Here is a 22,642-nt window from a genome sequence, read left to right on the forward strand (position 1 = left end):
GGCTTCTCAAGACCCTCCTATTCTCTTCTTCCTTCCCTCTCCCCTCCCCTGCTAATGTCCCCCTCTACCGCCTTTTCACTGGCTGCTTGGTGCCTTCTGAGTCATACAGGACACCAGGCTCCCCTCGCTCAGTCTACCCCATGCACACACACCCTTAACCCTCCATTTCTGCACTTGCCCTTCCGGGCTCCCTCCCCCTGTTCTAGGCTGGCAGGGCCTGCATTCCTACTGGGCGCTCGTCTTCCCCCACCCCCTGCACCAGCACTTGCTCACTCTCCACTTCGACCTGCACTTTTATTTATATTTATTGAATTGTTCATTTATAACGCGCTTAATACCAGCAAGTGGTTTTTAAGCGCCGGATCGGGATTCAGACCTGTGTTGGGCTGCATTGTCTTGCTTCCAAGACAAATGTGCTGCCCCTGAGCTATCCCTTCCCACCTTAGCATTATCACATCCCCTTCCGACCGGCACCCCCACTCCCCTGCACTAGGCCTAGTAGGACCGTTGTTGTTATTCTTCATCCCAGTTCCTCCCTCCCTACCCCCTTTTTTGTCTTGTGGCACCTTGAAACACCATTTGCTGGATAGGCGCACTATTAATTCCCAATATTTAAATAAATAAATAAATAAATAAATAAGGGTGGTGAATCTGAGGGTTGAAAAGATCTTCAAGCCATCGCCATCTGACCCCCTATGTAATCAGGGGACATGTCAAACTTGACTCCCTTGTAGTCCCCACCACCCAAAAGAGAGCTGGTGTTTAACTCTCTACCTCTGAAGCACCCCCTGACAAAGAGTGTAAATGCCTATACACTGGGCAAATACATCACCACCTCAGGCTCATATATGACGAGAATTGCAAACAAAACAACTGCTCACAAGCTACAATACCACCCAATTGGATGAAATACTCAAAACGCTAAACTTTGTACAGGTTCTGGCAAAGTCACACCTGCATACAATCTCTACAGAGGGCAAGCCAGTAGCGCAGAACATCCTTAAAAATGTCCTGGAAGGGATCCAAGAAGGCTGCCAAGCTGTGAGGATACGGCAGACTGAGCTTTGTGCCTCACATGAAGCTTTATTTTGCGTATTGCACTTATAAAGGGTTCTTCATGTCGGGAACACTTAGCGCACCTTAACAGCATGCGACGAAGCAGCTTTTGGAGGCAACGATGATTTGAGGATAATGCATGCAGCGCGGTTTGGAGAACGAGATCAGCAGCTGAGCGGAGCTGGCGTCCTGGGAGATGGTACACGGACCCGGAAAACTTTGTGTGGAGGTTGGAAGCAACCGGCAGTAAAAAGATCGATCTCTCCCTCGTGCTCCTGGCACTGTAAGAAGAAGAGCCGGAAAGAAGGTGAAACTTGGAGTTCCTCTGACATTGACATGACGGCGATTACGGATTGAGGGACAACGCCCAGGTCTGCACCTCCAATAGCAGGGTGTGCCTGGGGAGATTTACTGAAGACTTTGGTTCCGTGCGAGATAACGGCTGCAACCGGTGAGTGCTACGCTTCACCCGCTGCATCATCTGGCATAACATTGAGCCTCAAAGTCTCTCCCCCTGAGGATATAGCAAGCCATACTGACCCCAGTAGAATTCCAGCTCGCATGCCACCCAGACTAACACATCTTATATGTCTCTCGAGGCTGCAAGCTTCATTTGCATAGCCCCTGTAAAACATAACATAGGTTGGGCTAGATAGGACATTGTCTGTGCTAAAGACCACCCACGGATAGCGCAACGCGCTGAGTCTCACCCACAGGAGAAATAATAAGCACATTAGAATTGATTCCGGGTGAGTCTGCTAGGAGTCAAGGGGGGTAATAGATAAGGGCAACTTCCGCATAATACCCACACCCCAGGTCCTTTTGTACCAAGGAGGGAGACCCATTTGCACTAACAGCACCTGAGAGAGGTGAAACTTGGATTCTAGGCGTGCAAGTACTGCGGAAAGGCAATCCTCTCATCTAGTTCAGGACAATGCTAATAACAACATCACTAATATTGCACATCTCCTGGAAGCTAAAAGAACAGTGAGAACTCTGAAGCAAAGGTCAATTTTAACTGATATCACAAGTAGGATAACCCCGGGTGAACACTCAGTCAATGTCAGAGCCCGGGGGAAAAGAAAAACACGCACTTCCTTGCTTCCTCCCACATCTAAAGTCAATCCGATAAGAAGCTGCTGGCTCTGGTCGGCGGACCTCCAAAGAATCCCGAACCAAAGGGAGAACTTGACACAACACAACAGGATGTTTAGGGTCCTAAAACGGCGGCCTCAAAAGAAAACGTTGAGATGTGCTTTCAAGTATTTCAGGAAAAACCTGCTGCTTCTCTACAAACACAATTTGATAACTTCACTAAAGAATTTAAATCCGCCCTAACAGATATAAGGAAAGACATTGCTTCTCTGGAGGAAAGGACTGATACAAATGTGCGGGCGCTACAGGACTTGGCACAGGGATCTACGAAGTCAGAGGTGCTCCTCGAACAATTAGCAAGGACAACATATAATGTGGAGGAGCAATGTGAGGATTTGCAGAATAGATCGAGGAGGTCCAATATCCGCATATGGAACATTCCGGAATTGGTGCTTGACTCAGCCTTAAGAGAGGAAGTTACAGGTGTTTTCAAGGATTTACTAAATTCCGACGTGGAAATAACAATTCCTATAGAATTCATAGAGTGGGTCCGAAGCAGCAAGACCCGGAGGCCCCGCCCAAGGGACACGTTGGTGGCACTGGCAAATTAATCACAGAAGGAACTGATTCTCAGGGAAGCCAGGGAAGCGTCACAGATCACACTTAATGGAAATGACATTGAATTATATCCAGATCCATCTCCAAGTACATTACAAAAGAGAAGAGACATGTGTGAGATCCTGCAACATTTACAAACCCATGAGGTAACATACACATCGACTTTCCCTTTGGCCTTCTATTCACTTGGGAGGGTAAACAACACTGCATCACAACGAAGAGGGGGCTCGAATCCTGCATATAGATCAAGAAGATCAACCAGGCCCTGGTGCTGAGATGCAATTTCATGCTCCCCGGGGACCGAGATATTGGGAATGGACATCTGTTCAACAGACCCGGACGAGAGAACAGAAAGCTCCTCAACCTGCGGAGAAGCCTCGAACCCTGAAGAAACATGATTTATATGATTACTGCAGACCATCTCTGAAGATGGAGTCCAAGAGAGAATAGCAAAGATGGTCTACACCAGGGAGAAGGGGAAATTGTTGGGGGATTTTTGGGGGGAGGGTTTAGGTATGAGGGGGATTGGGAATGTTGTGGGAGGGGAGGGTGTGTACACAGAATCAAAATCAAAGGGAAAGAAAGAAGCGGTCAGAACTGCATATTAAAGGGGGGGCATTTGTTGCATTGGCTTTACCTTCAGATGTTTAACACTTAATATAAGGAAGCTTAATACCCCCGTAAAGAGGAGGAAATTAGAACGGCTACTAAATACGCATCAGCCTAATGTTATAGCTCTACAGGAAATGCATATTAAATATCGGGATCGTCATAAGTTAAAACTAAAGAAATACCCGATAATCGCAAAGGGGAAGACAGTGGGTGTACTTATAGCATTCAAGACAAACTTACATGTCTCCATAATGAAGGTGTTGGCTGATAAGGAGGGTCATTTTTTATACATTATAGTGCAAATGTGGTCAATTACTTTAACGCTTGTATCTCAAATACACCCCAAATACAGGCCAAGAGGGCTTTTTGAAGACGGCTATGTCCAATTTGGAACAGTTCGGTCAGGGAGAAATGATTCTGATGGGGGATCTGAACATTGCAAGGGACCCCATTAGATAGAAGCTCTAACACTTCGTATGCACGACCCCCACCTTCACTAGCCCTCAGACAGACATTTGATCAGCTGACACATAAAAGACATGTGGCCTACCTTGAAAGGAGATGAAAGAGCATACACATTCTATTCCTATGTTCACAAATCTTTTTCCCAGATAGATTATTTTTGGGCTTCCGTTAGGTTGATAGGAAGAGTGACACAAATTGATACACACACAATCACTATCTCAGACTATGCCCCTTTGACCATGGACCTTAACATTTCCGTAGCCAGCCCCACACTCTGGTACTGGAGGTTCCCGAAATAATTAATATCAGATCCGATCATAAGTTAAGAAATAGGAGGGAAAATAGCAGTATATTTTGATTCTAATAAGGAGAAATGCAGCTTCATTATGTGGAGCAAGAACATAATTATTCAGCCAGCCCCATGCGGCCACATTACTTTTTGAACCACCACTAATATTCTTTGCGATCTTTGAATCTGCTGTTCACTTAGTTGTCTTTACATTTATTTGTGTGTGAGTAACTAAGCAGCATCAGCTTTGCCATTTTGCAGACTCACTAGAGACTGTCACACTTGCAGTTAAATCTTTTCTCTAGCTGTACGACCCGCAGTTGAACCCTTGACACTTTTCGTCACAGTGCTCAGTGCAGAGACGGTGAGTCTGTTTCACAGGTCATGGAAAGGCAAGCAGCTCATCAATCAAATTAATGGGACTTTTAACACGCCACCTTACACTGGAGGATGGTGTTCCTTGTTTCCACTGAGAGCCAGGCTGGCTTCAGCCATAAATTGGTCGTTTTACACAGTAACATACGTAGGCGGTACGACTGATTGAAATGCGGTAGCCTACCATATGAATCCGTAAGGTTGCCGACAGCGGCGGCGTTCCCAGCACACAGAGGATGCCCTACGCATGCGCATAGATGCGGCCATGCAGCTAGTACTGGAGTCCTACGGAGACCTGCATTCTGATTGCACATACGCCGGCTAGGTGCAGTCTGCCTAGGAAACCTCCATATTGCTTACCTGCAGGCAGCCATCTCGGACAGTACTGTGCGCCACACACTCGCCATGCAATGTTAACACAAAAAGAAAAAACACTCATATACTCGCCAACACTTAACATGTACACCTTCAGTTTCTATAAGATACACAGGCACTATTAGGAAAAGGAAGGGGTAGCACAAATGGATGCATACACAGGGCAATTTGGGCTTCCAACAAGTTCGTCATGAGGGCAGCCAAGGATTCTGTGAAAAAATGTTATTAAAGCCTGCTATGGTAAATTTGCGTTCCTAAAAACCTATCAAATTCAGTGACAAAACGTTGTTAAAGGGACGATATGGTTAAGTTGCGCTAATAAGAAATGTACACTTTTACTGAGAAAACTGTGCTGAAGGAACATTATGGTTAAAGTGCCCAACTAAAAACCTATGAAATTCACTGACAAAAAACATTGTTAAACAGACGTTATGGTTAAGTTGCTCTAAGAAAAACCTACCAAATTCAATGCAACAACTATTTCAAAGGGACATTATAGTTACTTTGCACTAATAACAACCTATCCATATTATGATAACAAGTAAAACCAAAAATCCTCAGAAATTCATCAGTTATGGTAAGCTAAGCAACCATAACTCGCGCCACCACTGTGCACTGCTAAGACTAACACCCATGACGTGAAAGATGACATCACAAATGTCATTGATGACATCACTGATGATGGATCACTTGTGAATGGAAGTGGGTACACTCATAGCATGTGAATGAAAGTGCACAGAGGTGCAGGAGGGAGTGTTTTTTTTTGTACATTATGTTAACTGTTGCAATTTGTTGCTGCATAGCTCCATGGCGGTGCGCTGTGGTTGGAGATGCTGCACTGAAAAGCCATGCAGTGTGTGCACTCGGTGCAGTGTTTGCATACTGTCAGTATGGTAGAGGGTATGGTTGAAGGCCATCTTATATGTGCTTAGATAGTGTGCTGTGTGCACAATGCTTGTAGTATGGGCAATGTTGTAAACATTTTGTGGTTAGGTTGACAGTGACACAATCATTTCAGAGTGGAAGTGGGTAAGACAATAGTATGCGAATGAAAGGGCGTAGGGGTGCCTGAGACAGTGTAATGTTTATACATTATGGTAACTGTTGCATGTAACACTGTGCATATCCATTGCGGTGTGGAGATTGGTTAGAAGTGCTGGTGCCAGTGGTGTGTATGTGCATAGTGGTAGTTGGTGACATGCTGACATGCATGGTTGCATTACGGTGCGGGGAATGTGTGCAAGGAGCACACCCACTGGAGCAATGCAGGTTTGACAGTGCATCAGGCACAGGTTGGTGATCTTTGGAGAATGGGTGTGGAGCACATTGTCGACATGCTACAGCACCACAAGTGAGTTGCAAAGCGTGTATTGGTCGTTCCATGGTTGTGGTGATAGTTGCAACATGCTACAGTATTTGGTGTGTGGCAGGAGATGGTGCAGTGAGAAGTTGTGTAGTGTGGCCACAGTGTGTACGTAATGTGAGTATGGAAGAGGGTATGGTTGAAGTGCAGCTTATGTGTGGTTGGTTACTCTGCTGTGTGCAGATTTAAGTAGGCCCAATGTTGTGAAGCTGTTGTGCATAGGTTGCCAGTGACACAATACTTTGTGAATGGCAGTGCGTAGGGGTGGTGCAGGCTGTGGTATGTTTGTGAATTCTGCTAAGTGTGACATGTTTTCGTGAATGGGTGTTTTATGGTGTGGGGGAGTTAGGTAGTGCTGCTACGTATGTTATGTTTGTGCATAATGTTAGGTACCCACATGGTCACTTGCTTGGATGTAGAGTGTTGTGGTGGGTGTGGAAAGGGCTGCACTGTTGTGTGCATGGCCAACAGTGTGCTGGGTGCGTTTTAGGATCTTTGTGGATGCTGCAATTGTGCATTCTTTAGTACAAGTTTCTGGTGGAGGGGCTTTGCAATCAAACGGAACGTGTACTGAGAGTGTTTAACGGTAAATATGGAGTGGTGTACAGAAATGACAGTGTGCAATGGAGAGGTTTTGTATGTGATTGCTGCATGCGTATTTGAAAATTTGACCCCACCGAATGGGAAGTGCTGCAAAAATGACAGTGCAAAGCGAAGAAGTATTGTGTGTGCTTTACTGGGCCATGGCCCTCACTGTAAATGCGAGCGCACATGCCACATCCTGCCATTATGAGCAGGGTGGAAAGGAAAATGGAATTGTGGGAAATAGGCAATTAGGAGTTATGGGTGTGGTTCACAGGAAGAGGCAGTACCATTTCATCCCAATACTGTGTCGTGAGGGTAGTCGAGATGGAGAGACGCACCGTGCTCATCGTCGGTGATACCTTTGTGTGCCATCTGCACAGGTGTTGTGTGCAAAGAGGCGTTGCTGGTAATTTCAGGTTGAAAGGAGTGGATGCTTTCTGGGCCTGTCAGGGTGACTGCAATTTCGCCTTTGCAGATATGTGGCATCCATCACGAATGTTGACTTTGTCGTGGTGCACTATGGAAGTCTACATTTGGGTTACATGTCGTGTGGACGATCCGTCACCTGAAGAGGTTGCTGACCGCAGTGATGCAGATTTTTCCTACTGCCAAGGTCTTTTTCTCATGCATAACACCAAGAGTAATATGGGTCCATGACGGTGTAATTTGTCCCCAGCCAGAGGTCGGAAGGTGTGCTATAAACAGAATTATGTGTGAATTTATGCAGACTGCTGGCATGTTTTCCACCCACTATGAGATCATGAGGTCGCAAAATATGCAGTGGTTCTGTAGAAATGGCATTTATTTGAGCGCCATTGACAATGCTGTTTTCTTTTACACTGTGCAAGAAGCATTGACCAGAATGTGGTAAAAATGTGACGAGAGGCAAACATAAACACATATAAAGAGAAAAAACTAAAAAAGTTGCTTGCACGCACGTAAAAAAAAAAGGAAAAAAAACCTTTATACATCTATGATGGAAGACCGAATCCCCTACCAAGTTTCATATTGTTTACCCCACAACAACCCCCCCGACGTCACTATCACGAAAAGGGAGTGGATTATGTGGTACTTTCAGGATTACTCATGCCACATCCTGGGTGGCTATGAGTATGTATGCGGACGGAGAAATCGTGCATACTTTCATTGAACTTTGTAGTGGACGTGCTTTGGAATGGCGTGACATTTGTACTGTAAATGTGTAATGGTACATTTCAAGTGTTGTGCAGGAGTGACAGTGTTGGATGATGGCGGATGCGATTGGTGCATGCGTGTGTGCCTATTTACGCGTAACCCATTGAGGTAGAGCTGCAGAGAAGATAGTGCAAAGGCAAAAAGGACTGCTCCAGCTTTACAGGGGTCTGGCCCTTGCGCTACTTTGGGAGGCGCACGTGCCAAAATCTTCCCTTACCACCTTGCCCAATTGACATGGCAGTGTGGGGATTAGCCAATCAGGTAGTGTGGGTGTGGTTAACAGTAAGGGGAGGTGAAACTGTTATACATTATACTCTGCATACTGAGGGTGGCTGAGGTGGCATAACACATTATGTTGACTGTAGGTGATCCCTTTGTCATAGATCTGCACAAGTATGCCCTGCAAAGACACTTTGATGGCTAATTTGGTTTGGAAGGAGTGGACGAATTGTGGAACGCTGTGTATGAGTGCAATTTATCCAATATGCATGCACTTTGCAAAGACCTCGCCACTTTTGCAGCAGTAGATGTTATCGTCATCCATTACAGCGGCATGCATATGGGTTACCTGGCTTGCTTAGATTTGTTCCGTAGACTGAGGAGATTGCTGGATGTCATGAGGACGCTTTTTCCCACCACCATTCATAACACCACGAAGATTATGGGCTACTGCTCATGGATGTTGTTCCGAGCCAGACGCAGGAAGGTGTCTCATCAACAGAAGCATGTTTACTTTTGTGTCCGCTCGTGAAATGTTCTTCTGCAACAATGACCTCATTAGTTGTGGAAATACTGAGTTTTTCCAAGAAAATGGCATTTTGTTGTCGTCCATTAGCAATGCAGTTTTGTTTGCCCTTCTACAGGATGCAGTGAAGAGTTTACTGTACTAATGTGAGCACAAGAAAACACAAAAGCTAATAAAAACCGAAAACATTGTTTTTCTGTAGAAGCATCTAAAAAACAAAAAGGATCTTTTAAGAGACACCCCTTACCACAAACTCCTCCTACCCTGGTTGCAAGTTATTCCCCCATGTCCGCCCGCAGCACGAAAGCCACATCGGGGGATTTTGCGGGTGGCGGCCCAGAAATGGAACTGTGGGGATTGTCCAATCAGATGCTTGGGGTGTGCGGCAATAGGAAGAGGGACTCCTGCTTCACTCGGGCCCGGCCCTCGACGTACTTGGGGACCACCACGTGCCACATTCGGCGCTTCTCACCATGCTGGCCTATAGAAATGGGATTGTAGCCATTGTCCTATCAGGTGGTGCTTGGGGTGTGCGTCACCGGAAAGAGCACCAATAGGGAGAAGAAGTCCTCCTGCTTCACTGGGACGTGACCCTCGCAGTCATTGGGGAAAAGCACGTGCCACATTTTGCACTTCTTGGAAATGGGGATATGGCCTTTAGCCAAACAGGTGCTCAGGGTGTACGTCACAGGAAAGGGCAGCAATTATTTGTTCCATTACTTTGCGTAGTGCAGCTGGCAAACATGGCAGGACGCACAGTTTTCCTCGTGGGGGATGCCTTTGTGGAAGATCTGGTTGTGTATGAAGGCTTTTTTGGCAATTTCGGTTTGGAGGGTGTGGAGGCTTTGTGGCGCAGTGTAGAGGCATGCTGTTACGGCATGGTGCTTGTAGAATATCAACGCATGGCCACTTCTGGACATGTAAATGTTGTGGTCGTGCATTTTGGAGCCTTCTTTTTGGGTTGCATGTTTTGTTCTCGTGTATACCGTCAACTGAAGAAGATGATGAAAGGAGTGCAGCACATTTTTCCCACTGCCAAGATGCTTTTCTCATGTGTACCCCGAAAATAGCGTGGAACTATTCCAATGATTCCTGTTGCCAGCCAGAGGTCGGAAGCGGTCTCATCAAAAGAAGCATTTGGGACTTCTTGAGTGCTGCTGGGATGTTCTCCTGTGAGAATGACATTTGTTCTCACTATATACACATTTTCAAAAGAAATGGCATGTCTTTGTCGACCAGTGGCAATGACATTTTCTTTCAAAATCTACAGGCTGCAGTGAAGACCCTATTATAAAAATGTGAGCGGACGTTGAAAACACAAACTTACTTATAAAAACCGCAAAAAAAGGTGTTTGGTTGGAAGCACCTTTATTTTAAAAAAAACATAAGTTCTTTTAAGAGCCGCCACAACTAACGACGTCCCCTACCCTGGTTGAAAGTTATTCCCCCACTGCCGCTCGCGCCCAGCACGAAAGGTCAGCAAATATTGCGATACTTGCAGGGTGGCACGTGTTAGATACGCCCCTTTTGCAGATGACACCCATAGAAATGGGCCTGTTGAGCCTACGGGATTGGTCAATACGTTTTCTGGGTGTGGTGTGTATGCACAGAGTGTGGTACACAGTGTATTTGTTGACAGACATGCAGAGGGTGCAGTTATTGCTGTGTGTTTCACGAGCCACAGCGTGCAGGTTTTAGGGGACTTCGAAATACAGTAACTGAAAGTGAATGGAAAACACTGCGCACTTGCTGCTCATTTTGGAATCTATCTTGTGGATGTGTAGGGCTATGGAGTACCTACAATGAAGTGACTGATTTTGATTTGTCTGTGTGACACTTTGGTGACACGCAATCATGGCGATATTATTGTTGTTGATTGTGGAGGGAAAATTGCACTCCATGTTACACAGTTTCAGTACCCTTTGCGATAATGGAGGCACTTGCCCAGGTCATGAGTTTGTTTCCGATCTGTTGCATAACTTTCTATAGTATTATGCAGACATCGATGTGGCTGCGTCATTTTCTAATTGGTTCACAAATGGAGAAAGCAGGGTACATTGCTTAAGAAGTGTATTTGTGTATTTGTACGACATGTGAAAATGGCGTACTTCACACATGAGATTATGACGTTTCACAGCATGAACACTTTTCCCGAGCTATAACGTTCATTTTACTATGCATGCCATCCCGATTTCTGCACAGCCCATCCAAATTGCATTGGTGCCCTTCTTGAAAGTAGTGAAAAAATGTTGTAGTAAGTGTTGCACGCTGACAGTGTTCAAAACGCTCTGCAACACCTAAAGAAACCTCTTTCTACAGCGACCCGCTTTCCAACTGATTGAACTACAGTGTTTTGCACAGTGCCAAGCCTCCCGCCCTGCATCCGTTCATTGGCAATTCCATTGCTCATCTGGAAAAGGTGCTTTCTTTATTTCCCTTTTTTCCTTTACCAGTCCATTTCCATTTCTTATGGTCTTCTGACACACCCCACAGAAGGAACAGTAGGAAAGGACCGGTACAGAAGGGGCAGCACCTGCATGGATACCATGGGGGACGTGCCCAGAGATGGAATTATTGCGTGGCCCTCAACTACATAGGCGTCCGTCATTGTCATGCTCCCGGAAGGACCCTTTCCATGCACTTCCAAGTACCTTCCCTCTGTTGAGTAGCGTGTTGTAGTACATGCACAATACAATGCCCTTTGCCGGTAAGGGTCTTTAGCGCCCTATAGTTTGCGAGGATGTTTTAGAGCTCCGCTGCCCTACAGGAGTGCCCCTTTTGTTGCCCGCAGCAGATGTGGCAAATGCTGTACATGCATTTATCCTACTTGATTGTTGAAAGGGCGGTACACTCCTCACTGGTCCCTTGTGCCTTCATTTTAGTTGTTGTCACATGCAGTACAAACACTTCATGCTACGCCATTACTCTTAGGGGTAGCATTCACTGAGATGCATACATTCTGGAATACAAGAATGTTTACAACAGCGCGAAACACAGCTTCATTAAATGGAGGAGGAAGGCATTTATTCTGTGTGACCCATGCAAGTACAGTACTTTTCTAAGCACCACTAACATTGTTTGCGCTCTGCATATTGCACTGTTTGCTTACTTCCCTTTACATGCACTTGTATGTGCGTGAGCAAGCTGCACCAACTTTGCCATTTTGCAGAATGACTACAAACTGTCACACCTGCAGTTACATGTCTTCTTCAACTGTACGTCCTGCAGGTGACCTCTTGACACTTTCTGCCAGACTGCTCAGTGCAGATACAATGTGTCTGTTTCACAGGTCATGGAAATGCAAGCAGCACATCAATCAAATTAATGCAACATTTACCACGCCCACGTTACACTGCAGGTTGCTATTCCTTGTGTACCAGTGGCCGTCATACAGTCAGGCGTGCTTTAGCCACGCATTGGTAGGTTTGCAGAGCCACCCACGTAGTCAGCATGAGCACTTTAAATGCGGTAGCCTACTGCATGAATCCGTAGGGCTGGCAACAGGGACGGTGTTACCAGCACACAGTGGATGACCTATGCATGTGTATAGGTGTAGAACGGATACAAGAGCGCTTCCACAACTACTTAAAAGTGCATTGGAAGATGCAGACACTAATGGAGTCCAACTGATACTTGCAGTGTGCTTGCACATACGCCGACCACGTTCAGTCTCCCTAGGAAACGTCCACATTGCTCATCTGTAGTCGTCTCGGCCAGTACTGTGCGGCACAGATTCACCATGCAATGTTAACACAAAAAGAGAAACTACTGAAACGCTCACCAACATTTACATCTGTAATTGCTAAAATACACCAACACTATTCGGAAAAGGAAGGGGTAGCGCAAATGGGTACAGACACCACACAATTTGGCCTTTCCACACGTTTATCATGAGGGCAGTCAAGGAATCAGTAACAAACCGTTGTTAACGGGAGATTATAGTTCCGTTGCAGTACCAAACAGCTATCTTCTTTACAGAAAACACTATGCTTAAGCAACGTTCTGGTTACAGTGCCCTACTAAAAACCAATGAAATTCACTAACAAAAACATTGTTAAAGGGACGTTATGGTTAAGTTGCACTAGCAAAAACCTATGAAATTCAATGGAAAAACGTTGTTACAGGGACGTTATGGTTACAGGTAAAACCGAAACCCCCCCCGAAATTCACCAGTTATGGTAAGCTAAGCAATCATAACTCGCGCCACCAGTGTGCACTGCGAGGACTAACACCCATGACATAAAATATCCATCACAAATCTCATTGATGAAATCACTGATATCACATGTGCATTTAGTTTTCATGGAAAGCCCTCCACAAGGGATTGTTATTGTAATGGTGGCAGAAAACTATCAAAGATCATTGAAGAATTATCATGAGATAAGTAGTTCATTCAGCAATGCATTGCTATACACTCCATTGTATTACAGACTTCCTTGCAGTACATGTACCAACTCATGTGGACACGTAGCCATTATCTGCACCATGCCCCGTAGAAGTGTAATCTTGAAAATCTTCCCATGTTATATAGTGACATCATGAATGCTTTTGTTTTAGAGTTTTGGTTAATGTGAAACTTGTAAGAGGTAGGTACCATTGCCTTAATAACTACATAATTGCAAAACTGCACAGAAAACATAAAGACACCACAATGCATACAAATGTGAGCATATACAGGGAAATTACACTAGGCAAACAAGGAGCAGGATTACCAGAAAGTGTTCATAACATAACTGATTACCTCCTTGCCCAATATGTATACGTATCATATGATGTGAGTGAACCCTGAGGAAAGTGATGCAAGAACATATGAGAAGGGTGCCGTACACAAAGATAGACCCTTTTGATTTGTTACTTCCTGACTGGTAGTCGAGAAAAGCACCTGGCCTACTTATGTCAGTGAACAAAAAAGGGGCAGCCACACATGTGATGTGATGTCATCAATGAGATTTGTGATGGCATCTTTGTTGTCATGGGTGTTAGTCCTTGCAGTGCACACTGGTGGCGCGAGTTGTGGTTGCTTAGCTTACCATAACTGTAGAATTCCGGGGGGTTTCGGTTTTACCTGTAACCATAACGTCCCTGTAACAATGTGTTTCCATTGAATTTCATAGGTTTTTGCTAGTGCAACTTAACCATAACGTCCCTTTAACAATGTTTTTGGTTGTGAGTATGTATGTATAAATATATATATATGTGTGTGTGTATATAGTGAATCACATGAAAATAATTCAGTATGGGTTATGTGAATGGCAGAAAGGGTTCTGTATTTTTATTAGTTTTTTATCATGCATCCATATTTTAACCCAAATTTTTCTTACTTTAATATATATAAACTCTTACTCATTTTATCTGTTGCTCTTTCTAGAAAAATGAGTTGGCGCTAACAGAAGATGAGGAGGCCATCAAATCGTACCTAACCGATAATGAGCCATTGCCAGGAGAACTACTGAATCAGATTGTTACTCAGTGGTGGACAACTGAACCTTTCCGGTAATTGTCATTCAAGGGATTCACCTTTGATCTTTTCTGAGATTGAACATTTTATTACTATTTCAATGGGTAGTTATTTATAAACCTTTTTTCTAACTATTTTCCTGCTAACTCATAACTGTTCATGTCATGTAATTCTAAATAGACCATCTGTTAACATTGGCCCAGAAATCCGCTCATCAATACCATTTACTAGGCAATGAAAGAGGACCATCTGGGCACACAAAAAGGGTCTAGGCAACCGCCTCACACACATGTATGACTTGATGGTCCAAAACCATCTCAAACCCAATCCAAACAAAACAGAAGTACTAATCTACTGCAACAGGGCACAAATCCTCATAACTGTCCAATGGACAGACAACATGGATTTGCCTGCATTAGATATCAAAAGCAGTGAATAACATGAATATTAATGGACGACCACCTCACGCGCTAGCCACGAATCAAAAATCTGTTTTTAAAATTCTTTTATTCCTCATATAAGTTGTTGTATAATGCCATTCCTGATCTTACCACAAGGAACACTTGCCATCATTGGACTGTTTCTCTCAAGGCTGTTCTGAAAATGGCTTCAATCTAGGACTTCCACAATCTCTCTTGAAATGCTGATGCAAGACTACTACTGCTTTTTGATCAGAAGAACAAAATTTGGGTTAACACCCAGCACTCCAAAGTGAATCTTGTCTGATAAGTATATTTTTATAAAGTAGTTATGTGAAGTCAAGGTGCGGGGGAGAAAGATAACCCTGGCATATGGGTTGTGGATAAAGTGTGTGAAAAATAAGTTCCCAATTAGGGAACTCCCGTCCCCTGCCCACTGTCTGGGGCTCTATAGCAAAATTTTTAAAGGTTGAGTGATACAATTTTCTTTATATTTCCTGAGAACAATATTTAGACATTCAATTCATGAAATAGGTTTAGACGTAGCATAGTCTGCTCATTAGATAAAGTAATGATGACATTTTCTTTTTGTGACCAAACACAATTTATAACTTGATTGTTTGATTGGTACAGGATTTATTATTTCAAGACAAGTTGCCCAACGCGTTTCGAGAATTAGTTCTCTTCTTCACGGGCTGTATTATGCAATTCAAATTTTCAATCTAGTAAAAAAACAAATTATATAATCTCAATTAGATAAGGATTGTAAGCTCAAAGTCACTAAACATTTTTTGCTGCTTATCACATAAGATTTAAATTTCACTTATAAAACATAGAGGTTTTGACCAACAAAGTCATCAAAATTGGAAGAAAAAGAACCATCAGATTTCAGGGTTATACAATCTTACAGTGGCGTCAATAAATGTAAATGCATCACTGAAGTAGAGTAAATGACAAAAACAACACAAGGTTCTTCATCAGTGGTGAATAGATTCAAGGTAAGTCTGATTATTTGTCATCCAGGCTAAATGCCTTAAAAACACCTTTTTGCACAGTCACTCTTAGTAGTCTAACTCCCTACGAGTAAATCTTCCCAATAAGGGTACAATAAAGTGGAGAGTGTGCTTACCCTGTTCTTCTTTCTTTAAGGGATGGGTAGAAGGACGTTTTCCTCCATAATGGTGACCAAAAGTGAGAATGGATATGTTCTCGATGTTCTCCAGGAGTTATCTAAAAACATGTATTGCTTAATTAGACTTACATTTATAAACTAATGATGGTCATGTTCTTATTTAAGAAATATATTCTATGAATAGCCTCGTCTTGATGTTAATGGTCAATTGTGTAAAGTATTGTTCTAGTATATGAGCGGAAGTTCTGCAAAGACTTTTTGTAGTCATTTACATGCAATGAGAAACATTAAGCATGATAGAATTGATCTTGTTAATTGCAAGTGACTAAGTGAAAATAAACACTTACTCAAAACGAGTAATGCGTTCTGGTGGAAATTCGAGGGTTCAGTCCGCTTTACAAGCGCAGTGTGTTGTTCCTGGTCTGGTTACCAAATGTCAAAGATCTAGCGCAGGTACACCTAGAGATACATAGACTCACGGTGAGATGCGCAATCTTTAAGATTAGCCCCATATGTAAGAAATATCTAAGTTCTAGATTTAATACTTACTAGTTCTGATCAAGGTCCCTGTGTGGATGTGGACTCTGCAACCAAGATGCAGTGCCGGATGTATATCATGTTAGAAAAAATGGCCGATTTTATGGAGTTTTGATCATGACGTCCTCACGTAACGTGCGTGGATGACGTTACTATGTCAATAAACCCTGTGAAAGCGGATAAACTCTGTTTTTGGTTTTAAATCATGTGGATGAGCCAAAATCAGTGCTCTTCCTTTTTACATGTTGTATTGCAAAATAATGTGTTAATTTATTTCACAGTTATTGTAAAATATGCACAACGTGATGTTTTCGAGAAACATAAAGGTGTAAGGAACTAAAAGGTAAGTTCCTCGCCTGTTCATGTGAACTAGGTCCTGTTGAGTCAACAGCAGCATAAGGTTAATTACGGTGGAATGCCCCTACTGGTAGACTAGTTGTCTGGGGCTAGCTTTAAAAAATATATATATTGTAAAACCTGATCATGGGAGGTAATAAATGAGATTTAAGGCCAAGTACAAGTAAGTGTCCGTTCCCTTGGTGTGGGATAAGCTCATCTGATATTAGTCAGTTCTTTTGTCAATTTGGGTAGGTGTGAATCTTTAGGGTATAAAATGAGGGTTTTAAACTCAGAATGGGTAAGTACCTGTTCCCTTTATATGAAAAATAAGTCATCTAATGTGAGTCAAATCTATTACCCAATGGGTGGTGTCCCTCTCAGTGCGATTCTAACATTCTGTTTGAGATTATAGTCAACAGGATTTGATAACATCAATTGGGTACACACCTCATAATTCATGATTCATTTCAATTATAATGCAAAGCTTTCTTAACCCTCATTTATGCTTTGTATATAGCAATTCCTATCTCATGAGGAGTTCATAATCTAGTTGTTTGAAGAAAAAGTAGTCTACTGACTCACTTAGGATTTAGATGAGGTACATATCATTTACCCCTGGTCCTCATAGTCCCCAATTACAGGAGCAAAGAAATGTGTAGTTATGCCTATGTGTGTAGTTGTGTGAGGCATGTGTGGATCTGAGGGAGATCAGGTTCATAAAAAAAGGGCCCAAGTAGTATTCTTCATTAAGGCCATGTGGTGCCAGTGCGTCGAGTTTATGTATCCAGAAGAGTTCTCTCTGGGATAATCTTTTGGCAAAATCTCCACCCCTTGGGAGTGGGTGGATTACTTCAAGTATTGCCCATCTCAATTGGGTAATGTTATGCCCATTCTCTTTAAAGTGTCTATACACTGGCGATTTGTCATTGCATGTCCTGATGGAAGATTTATGTTCCGTCCAGCGTTCCTTTGCTTTCCGGATTGTCTTTCCCACATAGTATTTCCCACAAGGGCATTGGAGTGTGTAAATTAAGTTTTTGCTATCACAGGTCGCGAAGTCCCTCAGAAGTATCTTTTTGCCACTGCTTGGATGTCTTATATGATCTCCTTTCATAAAAGGAGCTCAGTGTTGACAATTCAAACAAGGGTATGTCCCCAATTTCTATTTCCTTAAGGTGCTTTGGGCAGTTTTCTTGGGTCTTTCAGCTCTGATCAGTGTGTCTCTGAAGTTTTTACCTCTCTTGAATGCCAGCATTGGTGGTTCAAGGAAGAGACGGTTTAGGTTAGGGTCAGATTTAATAAGATTCCAGTTTTTGGTGATAATTCTTTTTATCTGGAAGCCCTGACTAGAGAATTTCAAGGTATGAATCAGACGTGATGTTGTTTTCTTTGGTTGTTCTTCCAGAGGTTTTGCCCGTGTTTGGGTTTCTGTCCGTTGGACTGCTTTATTCATTATTTCTTCAGGAAATCCTCTTTTTTTAAATCTGGATTTCATATCTTCATATTCATTATGAATATTAGTGGCGTTGGAGGTGATCCTTTTTAGTCGTAACAATTGACTATAAGGAAGATTTTCCTTTAAGTGTGACGGGTGAAAACTCCCAAAGTGGAAAGTATTGTTGGTATCTGTGGGTTTTCTATAGATACTGGTAATGCGTTTAGTGCCTTCTTTGTTAATGTTGACATCTAAAAAATGGATATTAGGTCTGCCAATTTCCAAGGTGAAGGTGATTCCTTTGTGGCATTTGTTAAGGTACTCGAAGAATAGATTAAGTTCTTCTTCGGTTCCTTGCCAGATTCCAAAAATGTCAATAAAACGTTTCCAACAGATGATTTTGTTTTTCCATGGGTCTTTGTTAAGCACTTGTGTTAATTCAAAATGGAACATAAAGATAATAGCATAGGAAGGGGCAACTGCCGACCCCATTGATGTTCCCAATGTTTGTAAGTAGTATTTCCCTTCGTACGGGAAGTAGTTGTTGTAGAGGATGATGTTTATCAACTCTATTGCGAATACCTTATGTATCAAGATGTCGTGGTGATTCAGGAGAAACCATTCAAGTGCTTTGATTCCTTGATTATGGGGAATCGATGTATACCAGCTATTCACATCAAGGGTAATAGTATTGCTGATGGGTTGTCTATTTTTGTTTCCTTAAGTAGCCTGAGAGAGTGGGCCATGTCCTTTAGATATGTCTATCTGCATTCTTGTATTGCGCCACTAACCCATAGGCCTCAGGGCGCACACAAAAGGAAAAAGGAGGGAGAAAACAGAAAACAATGTCAGACAGGGAAAACAAAGAGACAGGGAGACTTGGGGAACCCAAACCTCACAAAGACCAGCAGAATGAGGAAATATAGCGGAAAACTGATTTCGATACCGAGAGAGCTATGCTAAAAAAACAGATGAATCCTATCCTTTGTCAAACAGGAAGGTCTTCAGTTGCTTTTTGAAGATAGGCAGAGACTCACTATTAGCAAGGTATTTAGGGAGTACATTCCAGAGAGCCGGGGCCCAAGAATAAAAGCTAGTACCCCCAAATCTTTTCAGGATAGATGGGGGTTGAACCAGGACAGTATTGCTACTTGAGCGCAAGGAACGGATGACAGGTTTCTTTTTGATCCTAGTAGTGAGGTAAGATGGAGCTTGACCGTGATTAAACACAGTAGTTAGGCCTTTGTGGTGTAAGCGCTGTTTCGCTGGCAGCCAATGAAGGCTGCGCCTGGCGTCAGAGACGTGCATGTTGCGCTTAAGGCCCATTACAGCACGTGCTGCATTATTCTGTATAATCTGCAAAGTTTTAATGTTGGCCTGGGAAGTACCGATCATTAAACTGTTACAATAATCCAGCTTGCAGTTTACAATTGTAGCTGCAATCACTGCAAGGTTCTCTTTAGACAGATAGGGACGAATCTGCCATAAAAGCTGAATATAATAGTGACACGAGGATTTGAGGTAGTTGGCCTGACGGGTGAAGGATAGCTGCGGGTCAAAATAGACTCCCAAGGTTTTTACGGATTTAGATACAGGAATAATATGTTGACCAATCAAAAAAGTTGTCATATTTTGTGTCAAGTTTCTTCAGTTTTTGCTGGGTACCTAAAATCAACAGCTCTGTTTTTGCATTGTTGAGGGCCAATGAGTTTAGCCCCATCCACTTCTGGATTTCAGCAAAGATGGAGTTAATGTACTCTACATCTTTTAGATACTCACCAGTGAATTTAATAACAACCTGCGTGTCATCAGCGTAGTTGGCAAAATAAATGCCTAAGGCTGACAAAAGAGCGCAGAGAAGACGAGAGTAAATATTAAAGAGTAGAGGTGAAAGACATGAGCCCTGTGGAACACCACATAATAGTAAAGAAGCCATGGAGTGAGCATTATCCTTAGTAACTCTCATGTTCCGTGGACCCAAAAATGATTTGAACCAGGCAGAGGCTTCAGGGGAACATTTGCCGATTGTGATTAGTCTATCCGCCAGTAGTTGATCATCGACTAAATCGAACGCAGCGGATAGATCTAATAATAATAACAGGGAAGTATGACCTTTGTCAACAAGACCAGCAATGTAATATTTAAATCTAACAGCGCGGTCTCAGTCCCATGATTGGGGCGAAACCCAGATTGTTGTGAGGCTAGGATATCATGTTCCTCGACAAAAGTTTGGTATTGACAGTAGGCAATTTTGTCTATGATTTTCAGCACAAAAGGGAACATTAGTGATTGGGCGATAATTTCCTGCCTCTGCAGGATCCAGATTTTCCTTCTTAAGCAGAGGAGTAACCCATGCTTCCTTTATGTTTTCGGGGACATATGATTCACTGAAAGATCTGTTAACAAAAGTAGTGACCCATGGGGCAAGAGTATGGATATGATCTTTGAATAAGGAGGCTGGAAAGTTTAGAGACGGTGTTGATAACTTCTACTGTTGAAACAGGTTTAAAAGTGAAGACAGAAGAACCATTGGGCGACTCCATGTTATCTAGAATGGATGTAGTATTAGTCAATAGTTTGACCAGAGTATTAATGTTATTTTGATGAGTTAGAGTTTTATTAGTGAAGCTATTGCGGATGTTTTGACACCAAGCACTGTCTGCTGGGGGCAATGAGATGGTAGTACAACCTTTAAGCTCCTGGAGGATAACAAAAAGCTCTTTAGAGCTGGATTTGGCTTTAGAAATCCTGGAATTGAGATGCAATTCTTTCGTAGAACGAATAAGTGATTTATAATGTAGAAGAGCCTGCTTATAGGACGTAAGACTAGACTCAGATGGTTGTTTGTGCCATTGTCGTTCCAGTTGGCGTTTTTTAGAACGAGCCTCAGTAATTTCAACTGAGAATGGAATATAAGGAGCATTTTTTCCCTTTTTTTTGTTAGAAGGTTTAAGTGGGGCTAATATTTCCAGTGTAGAATCAAGTGCAGATCTTATGTTAGCTACAAAGTCTCCAAGTGGCATGGTCATCTCTAAGGAGGGTAATAGAGGTATGACCGTAGTACGAAAGGCATCTTGGGTGATTTTACGTAAATTCCTTGACATAACATGTAAAATAGGCTGATTATTTTTTCTCAAAATATGATTATGGTTGGTCTGAAAAATTATGGAAAAATGATCTGACCAGATACATGGATTAACATCAATGTTAATAATAGGGACATTTTTAGCTATTACCCAGTTCAGTATGTTGCCACCAGTATGAGTGGGGGCTTTAACGTGCTGAGTAAAGGATAAAGAGGACAGGGAATCTGCTAGGGAAATGGACAAAGCATCCAAGGGATTATCAGCCCAGAGGTTAATATCTTCCAGTATAATAGTAGGTGAATGAGGTTTACAGAAGTTGCCAATGAAAGCCAGCAGTTCTTCTTCGAAAAAAGGAGTATCAATAGGTGGTCTATAGAGCACTAAAAGGTTAAGAGAGACTGTTGCGGAAAGGCTCAATTTGAGAAAGAGAGTTTCACATTGGTCCAAAACTAGTTTAACAGATTCGTGTATTTTGATAGTACTTCTATAAATCACTGCCACACCTCCGCCACGTTTTTCCTGTCTATCAGAATGGAAGAAGGAATAACCTGTTGGAGTGGCCAATAATAAGGAGTGGAAAGCAGTGTCATGCAGCCATGTTTCGGTTAGTGCACATATATCCACTTTTTCCTGAACAATGAGGTCTGCTACCTCATGACAGTGTTTAACCAGGGAGCGGGTATTAAGTAATAAGTATTTCAATCCGGTCCCTGCAGATGCAGATGCAATTTTTGCAATCTCGGGATGGGAATTAAGTGGACTTTGAGGTGGCTGATCAGTAGATTCCACTGTTAATGTCTGCTTGCTGTGGCTATGGTTAATGTCCGGAGTCATAGGTATGGGAGCAAGAGCAACACGTTGTTCAAAATGATCGCGTGCGCTCTGCGCAATCCTTAGTCTACGACTGTGGGCAATAGAAGACACAAGGTCACAACGAGATGCCATGAGTAGTCTATGATCAAGAATTGAGATAACGAACAGTTCGGTCCAGGGGGAGAGTGCAGGTACAGGTACTCACCCCACGAACCGCCACAAACCGTCTCAGACGCGCCGGCGCTGCCACGCCTGACGTGTCAATAAATGCGTGCAAAGAACTACAAAACTGCTGGTATTTGTAGTTCTTTGTTGTAACAGACACGGCATTTACACTTACTCTAATGAGTAACAGGTTCCCACAAGGTAAATACAAGAAGTTACTCAGTGCGGTCCTGCAACGAATGTGACTAGCAATCAGTGCTAAAAGGTTCACGAGAAATAGTATTTTCAAATATTACAAAAAGTAGGCTTTCTTCAAACACTGGTTCGATTTTCTTACACAACCTGTCTAAGTATCAGGTGAACTCACGTAATTATTTAAAATTCTAAAAACATTCAAACAAACTATAGCTAAGTGGAGGTTTTTTGTACCAGCGGTTGTAGGGCTCGATCTAAATAAATTGCCAGAGGGTGGAATAGGCTCTCTGT

General features: G+C 42.9%; 1 protein-coding gene across 3 annotated transcripts in view; it reads left to right on the top strand.

Annotated features, from left to right (window-relative positions):
- AK9 (adenylate kinase 9) overlaps positions 1-22,642 on the top strand; it is a 1,784,103-nt gene that overhangs the window by 1,118,059 nt on the left and 643,402 nt on the right. For all 3 annotated transcript variants that reach the window (XM_069606660.1, XM_069606662.1, XM_069606661.1), the window contains one exon: positions 14,141-14,265. In XM_069606660.1, coding sequence (XP_069462761.1) covers positions 14,141-14,265 — 125 coding nt within the window. The remainder of the gene's footprint in view (positions 1-14,140; positions 14,266-22,642) is intronic.

Source organism: Ambystoma mexicanum, chromosome 4p (genome assembly GCF_040938575.1).
Source record: "Ambystoma mexicanum isolate Mex_15411 chromosome 4p, UKY_AmexF1_1, whole genome shotgun sequence".
NCBI classification, from domain to species: domain Eukaryota; kingdom Metazoa; phylum Chordata; class Amphibia; order Caudata; family Ambystomatidae; genus Ambystoma; species Ambystoma mexicanum.